General features: G+C 39.3%; 1 protein-coding gene and 2 long non-coding RNA genes across 7 annotated transcripts; all 3 read left to right on the top strand.

Annotated features, from left to right (window-relative positions):
- LOC134183819 (uncharacterized) lies at nt 1-2057 on the top strand. Its single transcript, XR_009970585.1, has 3 exons — nt 1-79; nt 136-273; nt 1930-2057. It is a non-coding gene; the product is annotated as an uncharacterized LOC134183819 (long non-coding RNA).
- Nucleotides 2058-2171: 114 nt separating this feature from the next.
- On the top strand, nt 2172-4996 carry LOC134183771 (uncharacterized). Of its 5 annotated transcripts, none has more exons than XR_009970556.1 (6): nt 2172-2203; nt 2269-2348; nt 2409-2455; nt 3516-3752; nt 3972-4607; nt 4666-4994. It is a non-coding gene; the product is annotated as an uncharacterized LOC134183771 (long non-coding RNA). The 5 variants fall into 5 exon arrangements; XR_009970557.1 differs by having other exon boundaries at nt 2186-2203; nt 3972-4233; nt 4292-4994; XR_009970559.1 differs by having other exon boundaries at nt 2186-2203; nt 3972-4233; nt 4441-4990.
- A 356-nt stretch (nt 4997-5352) lies between these two features.
- Nucleotides 5353-8639, top strand: LOC134182928 (ankyrin repeat domain-containing protein 39-like). The gene is made up of 5 exons (XM_062650371.1): nt 5353-5481; nt 5806-5931; nt 6681-6779; nt 8038-8127; nt 8184-8639. The coding sequence occupies exons 1-5, from the start codon at nt 5353-5355 to the stop codon at nt 8388-8390; spliced, it is 651 nt and encodes a 216-aa protein (XP_062506355.1). The 3' UTR covers nt 8391-8639.
- Nucleotides 8640-8855: the final 216 nt, after the last annotated feature.

Raw genomic sequence — 8855 nt, 5'->3', positions numbered from 1 at the left:
GTGGGATGGTCTTCGATCGGATGCTCTCAACTCTATTGCCAAACGATGTCAAACGAACTGTGGATATCTTCACTATCAAGTTCAAAGAAGAAAGTCGCCAACGACGTTGTTGTTTTACTTTGATTCGATACGTAGACGTGCACAACAAAAACAACACGATCGAGCTTGCTTTTCCGGTCGACTGCAGAGACTGTCGATGCCTAATGGAGTAGAACGAGGATTTCACTGAACGTGACTACTCCTCTTGTTGACCTTGGACTTGAATTATGGAAGGTAATTACGTCGACTTACATCTTATTAACAGACGTTATGCTCACACATGACACTCTTCTCTTTCTCTCATGATGCGTTCGAATTTGGTAGTTTTATTGGTTGTTGTGTTATTGTTATAGAGTGAGTTGTTGGTAAATGTTGTGTGCGTGTCGTGTAGTCTGTTTGCTGTTATTTGTGTACAGTTTTTGATTGCTTGTCTTGAGGGCAACAATAGAGACAGGAAGACAGACGGATAGAGAGATGGACGGACAGGCAGACAGATAGATGCCAGTGGCGGATATAGGGAGAGGTGCACGCCTGTATCTCGTGCAGAGTACATGCACGTCGGGGACTACTAGTACTGTACAGCTTGTGTTCGTGTTCTTTTTCATCGACTCCCACGTATCATTTAAACTAACGTGCACTTGTGTTTCATGAATGAACTTGAGCTCTAGAAATTTAGCACACCAGTTTGGCACAAAGCACACGAGCTTGTCTTGGACTAGTGGTCTTCGGTAGTCTCACGTAGCCAGAGCCTCCAAAGTGAAAGCGGGTAAGGTCTGGCTAGTTCTACGAACGTTGCACAAACTTTCCACAGGAGGGGCGACCATGTTATTGGAGAGAAGTCATTGACTAAACTTAAAGATGTACTGGCCTAAACGTCCTCCTAAGCAGAGGGCTGCTGATCAGGAGCTTGTCAGAAATATTTGAAATAGTTATAATCCTAGAGGGCCAGCTGCGAAAATGTTGAAGATGGACACGTGACTAACTGATGACGTCCTTACCGAACCTGACAGTCCACGTCTGTCTCTTGTGAGAATCCTGGATCAACCATTGGATGCATAGATGGATGGACAGACACACAGCCAAATACACAGACAAACAAGCCAGACGGACGAATAGACACACAAACAGACACACAGACAGACAGATGCACAAATTTGTTTTTATTGATTTCACACATTAGAGGACTGGTTTTGTCTAAGAAGTTACTGTGCCAGTTACTTGTAGTTTGACCATTTATTACATTCAACGATTTTGTTCACTTCTGTGTGATTCAAATGAGATTCTTAATAACTTCTTTCCAGACTTCAGATGGAGCTGATTATGTTTTGGTATACATGGACTCTAGAGGCCCGTAAACCTATAGATTCGACATTTGATCTGTCTTGAAAGCATGCAGACTCTTGTATTACCTAGTTTGTTGTGAGCTAGAATCTCGCTGTCCCCACGCCACATGCATCTAGCTAGCTTACAAAAACTGTATACGGTGACCGCAATCGACATGCATGCCTGTAGCCAGACAAACAAGTACAGTGTATCTAACTAAAAGTGCGTGGACGGTGTAACTAATGTTTGTTGTCAAGTTGATTTTGCGGCGAAAGCGTGACTTTGGATGACATCCAGTCGGGATGAACATGATGACAGTAGTTGCATCTATCTTAATCAATTAACATGTCACATGACGCTGTAAATTTAATGTGTGTGACACTGCATGATGGTCTGCACATGTGTGTGTGTGTGTGTGTGTGTGTGTGTGTGTGTGTGTGTGTGTGTGTGTGTGTGTGTGTGTGTGTGTGTGTGTGTGTGTGCGTGTTTATACTTACGTGTGTACACTACCTATATGTCTAGCTAGTTGCCAAGTGTAGTAATAATAGCATGTACCTGTCTATATAGCAACAGCCAGTGTAAACGAGGCTACTAGTACAATATCGGTAGAGAAGAAAAAGAGAAAGAGGGCAACCAAAATGGTCTCACACAATGAGAGGAGACTCGCAATACGTGATGGCTTACAAACATCTTGGAGCTGATCAGTACATGCTGCATTGTCTAGACTATAGACGTGTACATGCAATATTTCTATATCGCAAATTTATGGATGTTTGCTAATATATAGAGCCATGTGCAGAAAGAACAACAAGTAACAGGAAAGCAGTAGGAACACTCCATGGTAAGATTGTTGTTGTTGCCATATATGCCAGAATTATTACACAAATTGCTGTTAATCGGTATTAGAAAGCAGCTTTGGAGAAGGCAGCTCTGTGTGAAAGCAGCTCTGTGTGAAAGCAAGCATAGAAGAGTTGAGACACAAAATGGTAACGTGGATGCAATGTTATAAAAATTTTCAAACATTTACTGACCAGTGTTATGTATAGATTAGAATCAGGAGGCTGGTACACCGAAGGTGTTCAGAACCAAAAAGGTGATGCATATTACAATAATTGCAATTATTGCAAAAACTATATATACAGTTTCAAGTTGTGAAATAATAATAACAAATACATACTGCATGATGATATAAATTCTCTCTTTGTCACCGCCGTGGCTTAGTGGTTAGCGACAATGGCTACCACTCCATGGTTTGGGGGTTCAAACCCCAGTGACGACAGTAAATTGTGAAACTTGTCTGTCTTTCTTTCTCATGTTTCTCTAGCTTTATCCATGAGACTATGACTCGTTTCAGTCGTTGGGGAGTTTCTGTGGTCTGGTGAACGGTCCGTTGACGATGACGTCCAGTGCTTTCCTGGTGGTCGTTGATATCCACTAGGCGTGCTGTATCGAGTACACGGTCACCGTAATGCCTGCAATCTATATCGAATTGGCTAGTCATTGATCGCCGTATGGACTACACGGAAACATGTACCCTGCTGGGCTCACCTGCCGGGTTGGTGGGCACCCAGATGGGGGTAAAGACCCCACTTGCCCATTATGGAGGGGCATAACGACACTCTCTATGTATACGTAACTGTAAACACAGTCAACAGAATGAAGACATTAGACATTGATTGATGTGTTAGTAAAGGCTTTCTATAGCCATACATAGACGTGTGTGTTGTTAATACTAACAATGAGAAAGCTTGCTATACTATAATACGTAATTGTCTGCTTGAAACACAAATTTTGGAATGTTAATTGTCTTCAAAACAAATGATGATGACTGTTGTTGCTTTATTTTTATTTTTAAATCTGGTTTACTTAATTAATTAATTTAAATTGAATTGTTGTATACGCATGCAGTTTGGCAGCTGTATGTTGAACATTACTTCTAATTTAGGAATAATAAAGAGAATGCACTGACTTATAAAAATATTCATATACAATTAGTTTTTATAAATTACACAGTGTGACCTGTAAAGTTATATATCCAGTAGGTTTTAGCCTTGCAATAGATAATATGTAGAATATTTAGAAATTGTAATTAATATTAACAAAATAATTATACTACACTGTACCGTTGATTAATGCTTTTATACACTCTATAGATACGGATACTGTTGTAAATGAAATGAAACAAACATTGTCTATATCAAACAAACAGTTGCAAAGATCCTTCAGAGGTTGGAGGGAATCGGTGAAATCGGGCAGTCATCACCTTGCAACAATATGGTAGTGAAAGTCGGCCATCAAGTCACTGGATTGGTTTCAAGGATGACGATGTTGCAGTCAAAGCAGTGATGGAAAGTCAGAATGAAGCAACAGTTGCAAAATTTGGCTGCATGGTATGTGTTCTTCCACAAAATATTTTTCAACAATTATAATATCTCTAACCAGTGAAACACAGATATGTATATGTTAGGTTGGCAATCTTTGTTGTTTTTATGTTTGTCTGTTTGTCTGTCCGTCTGTTTGTCTGTCTGTTTGTCTCTGTTCATTTGCTTATTAATTATTTGGCATTTAGATTGTTGTTGTGTCTGTTGCTCAATTTAAGGTCGTTTTAGGATGTGGCAGACAAAAGTTGGCAGAGGATCTTATCAGAAAACAGTGACATTTACTGGTAGCAAAATTGGATGCAGATGATGTTGCCGATCATTTATACCAATGAGAGATAATATCATCTGGTGAGATGGGAAATATTAATAACACTGATGATCTTGGGAAAAACAGGACAACTTTACTGAAATTGATTAGGAAACGTCAGTGGGTTGAAGGAGTATAATTTGCAAATATATTTTCAGTTAGTGAAGTCAATTGTGAAGTCGGGTGGGTGGGTTAAATTGCTTGTTTGTCCATGAATTTAATTTATAGCATGTCTGTCTAGTGGCTTCTTTATCTTTCTTCACAGCCTCTCATGTGCACAAGACGAGCGGAGAGTGATGATATTGTATCTCTTTGCTCTTTGTGTGCAAAGTGGAGGGCTGTGAAAAAAGTGGGGCTTGCATATTGTTAGTTGAGCGTTTGCATTTGTAGGTTAGGAAATGGTTGGAAGTCCAGAATCTGTTGATGACTCGTTACTACTGTCTGACCTGCACAGTGTGGTTCAGTCAACTGTCGGCAGTAACAACAATTCAAACCGATAGTGGACATGATTAGGGAGATACTTGATTGTTTGATCGACAAGCATGAGTCTTAGCCTGGTTATTGATATCAATTAGTGTAGAAAATGTTAGGTTGACAATGTATTTGTTGTTACAGAATAGTAAATTTTATAGATTAGTGCAAACACTGTGGCTTGTTTGCAGTCACTGGTAACTGATTTTTATTGTTTTTATAGACAAGTCGATCTCATTTATTTGTATGTTTTAGAATTTGTCGTGCAGATTGGTTATTATGTGTGCATGAGTTAGTCATCAGAGTCATGTCTTCTTATGATGAAAGATAAGCAGACGATATTCACATGGAGAGCAACTGCATGTGGCAGTGCAGTAACAGCTACAGTAAATAAATGGACAGACAAACATACATACAGACGAGTAGACAGACAGACAGATGGGTTGACAAACAAACAGACAGACAGACAGACAGACGGGTGGTGGTTGGACAGACAGGCAAACAGACGTGTTTGTAAAAACATATTTACACGATCAACAGAACTAATGGACCTGGTATGTCATCGAAACAGAGACATCATATCATGGACAGTGATAATTGACGAAAATTGTGGGAACTTTGTGTGTCCTTTTCAGTAGTAGGCACCAGCAGCTACAATTGTAATAGTTAAACCTGACACGATAAATTAAATATTACGGTATAAAATGCATCTAAAAATAAAATTAGTTGATATCAACATTTTCCGTTGTAAGATCACGCGACATGATGTCACAGTTACTAAATTTAGCACTCATTCCTTTGTCTACGCTTGCGTCTGAGTTAGTGGTCTAGATGGCGAATAGCCAAAGTTCAAGAGCGATTGACGATGCTCTTTTCGATGCTGTTGTGCAAAAGGACGTAGAAAAGGCCTCCGAAGCAATCGCGAAGAGCGCTGACGTCAATGTTGTAGCAAGAGATGTGGTAAGAATTTGAGTGAGTGATGGGAAATAGAGAGCGCAGCGTGTTCGACGTTATAAATCGCAAAATTTGTGATCGAGCCGCGAGCATGTTTGTAGTGAAGACGTCGTTTGTATGTTATGCTTCTCAACGTAAGAGTCGAGGTGACGTTGCTTTTACCGTCTGACTTTGTACCGACCAGATTATTGAATGAATCGTTTCCTCTATCTCATACGCGCTTGCTTAGCCGACACAAATGACGCTCGCTATATGGTCACGTCCACACACACTCCCATGTTATGGACGGTTTACAACTGACTTTACTTTAGAGGACTCCATATTTTGTAGGGAGACTATGGTACTGAATTTGGTGGTTATCCATCTGCTCTTCAAGTAGCGTGTGGTGTGGGATCAACCGATATGGTTGATCTACTTATAAGAAAAAAAGCCAATGTGAAGTATCAAGAGAAGTGGGTGAGAGTGCAGTGTAATATGTGAAGTGTGTGTCAGTATGTGCAACTTGTTAGTTTATTGTGATTGTCAGATTTGTGTTGAGTTGATAAATTGGTTAGAAATTTGAGTGCAGTTTGTTGTGTTTCAATGATTGATTTAATGAGTAATGTTAATGGCATCTCTGGTGTGCTTACAATGAATAATCAATGAATAGGTTGTCACAGCTGGCAAGTTGGACCAACATTGTGTTGTAAGATATAGACACAGAACAGAGAAGAAACATGCTAGATTGGCATTGTTATCTTACCTTGCACTATTTCATTCCTACTCGTATATATTTATTCAAGTGTGGGCATGAAAATAAATGAAGGAGAGTGGAAAGTAGAGAAAGGTTTTAACATAGATACTTCTAGTTATTGTGTTTTGTGTGTATATTTCTTTACTAAAATAGATATTGTATGTGCTATTGCTAAAAGTAAGCGACATGTAGCAGGTTGTCATCTCAGATGTAGGCTTGAGGTGAAATTGAGTGTTAGCAAGACTTAAATGCTTCGAGACAAGCAGACACGTCAATGGAGTCCAAATGATATGAATTGTTAAACGTTTTGTGGTGTAATGAGGTTATGATGTATTGTGTGGAATTGGGTTTAGTGAGAAGAAATGGTGAATTGGATGTGTTATATTTTATAGTCAGTGTTTCTAGATGTAAATGTATTAGTATTGTATTCACTGCTAACAACATCATGATCTTATGTCTGTTATATGGGTAGTTTGGATGGACAGCTCTACACTATGCAAGTAGAGGTGGTCATGTGTCTATTATGAAGAGATTAATATCTTGTGGTTGCAATAGACAAGTGAAAAACCATGTGAGTGTATTAGTATGTGACAGTATTTGTGATTTGATTTTGCCAATTGAGAAATGATGTAAATGAGTGTTACATTAGCGACACTGTGTTGATTAAGATAGACTGTTTTGTGGTGTATGGGAATTGGTGTAGTTTTGAGGTTGGGGTAATTGTCACTTTGTTGATGGAGTTGAGTAAAAATAATTTGAAGAAAAGGCGTGTCAACTGGAAGGACATTGTGTATAGATACAATGAATTATGTGTATTTAGTTTGATGTTCATGATTGAAACATCACACGGAGAAACAATGTTCAATGATTAGTCTTGCGCTTTTAGTTAAACTTTTGTGGTAGACTTTAGTTTTTATTCATAAAACTGTGCATGCAACGTCCACGTTTTTGCATATGCAAGCATGCAACTTAGATGGTGTCCTGGTGAAATGTTTGGCATGATAGATAATGAATGCAAAACATCTATTACAAAGCACAGTCCCTTGTCAATGGAAGTGACACTGTTAATCACACATTGATGCCTCTTGAGTCGTTTTTAAATATGTAAGCAAGACCTATGTGGCCTGATTTCATTTTATACAAAGAAGCTGTCCACACTGTGTGTCAGACGTTGTCCTAAATCTGTACTAGCTGCAGTCCAGAAAGGTTGCTATTGCTTGTACAGTGTAGACACATTGTGCAGTATGTCCAGCTTTGATTGTCAAGTGTGTGGAGATCATAAGTCACAATAAAAGAAGAGTTCTTTGCAGATGTGTGAATCAATGCGTAGATTCTTATTCTGCAAAACAGTTTAGGCACTGTTATGTCTGGTGTGACAGTGGAGAGTCATGAGGGGAAAGGAGGTGACATAGCAGTGACTTGACTGGATATGTATGTACTCCTGGATATGTATGTACAGTACTGGATGCTTTTTGGTGTCCAAAGTGACCACAGACAGTCTAGAGTGGCAGATATATTTGTAAGATCCTGCAACTAACGTCATCGAAAACAAGATGATGTGTGCATACTGATATGGTCTTTAGTGAACGTCTAACAAACCAAATTTGGTATTTAAATCACACATTATCTGTGAAAGAGCAACACAGCGACACTTCACCAGACCCTTTCTTGCCTGGAACTTTGACCTGATGGGAGAGGGTTTGGCTAAGCGAGACTATTGATGACTATTTTTCCAGCCTTAAATTGTGTCTGTTGTATATGTGTGTTTCATGCAGTGCAGTTAGTATTGTACTGATAAATGTTCTTCTAACATTGTGTGTCAACTACAGATTGGATTTACAGCTTTACACGTTGCTGGTAATGTTGATGTTGTTGATTATCTGTTGAGTATTGGTCTCAACATTGAAGATCGTCATGAGGTTTTACTGTTAACATTACTTTTGCTGACTTGTAGTTATTGTTTCAAATTGTTTAGTGGGGCTACACACCATTTTTCAGGGCATGTCTTGATGGTCGTTTACCTGTAGTACAACGTCTCATTGAATCAAAGTGCAACAAAGCAGCAACAACTAATGTAAGTTTGTTTGTATGTAACATATTTTGTGATGACATTCAAACTGTTGTTTGTACATGGGAGGATTGGCAAGTGTCTGTGATGGTAGGAAGTGTGTGTGTAACATGATTGCACTGCAGATTTGGTTCTCCATGGTGTGCAGTGCTTTTTTGCACGTGATGTGGCGGGAGAGCACGTGAGAGGGCTGGGAGAGAGTGGTTATTGGGTCTTTGCTATTTTATGAGTTCGGAATTAGGCGTGAAGACTTGCTTTGTTATTACCCTAGCAGAGTCTCACAGTCATTAGCTCTAACTCTCTACTTACAATGATTTGAGAAGCATGCAGTTCATGTAATGCTTGGCGATTGCAAACCAGTGTCCTTCGATCAAACACATGTATTCTACGGCAAGCAGTCTGCTAACACTTGGAAAGTCTCTGTCTTCATACAAGTGCAGAATTTGATGCAGCAATTCTAAACTAAGATGCGACAAACACAGCTGAACAGAAACTGCACTTGAAGCTTCATCATCAGTCGTGCTATTGTGGAAACTGACGGCCTCCTGCATTTCATATTATGCATTTCTTTATGGCAAT

Source organism: Corticium candelabrum, chromosome 8, assembly GCF_963422355.1.
Source record: "Corticium candelabrum chromosome 8, ooCorCand1.1, whole genome shotgun sequence".
Taxonomy (NCBI): domain Eukaryota; kingdom Metazoa; phylum Porifera; class Homoscleromorpha; order Homosclerophorida; family Plakinidae; genus Corticium; species Corticium candelabrum.
This window is presented reverse-complemented; position numbering and strand designations above follow the sequence as displayed.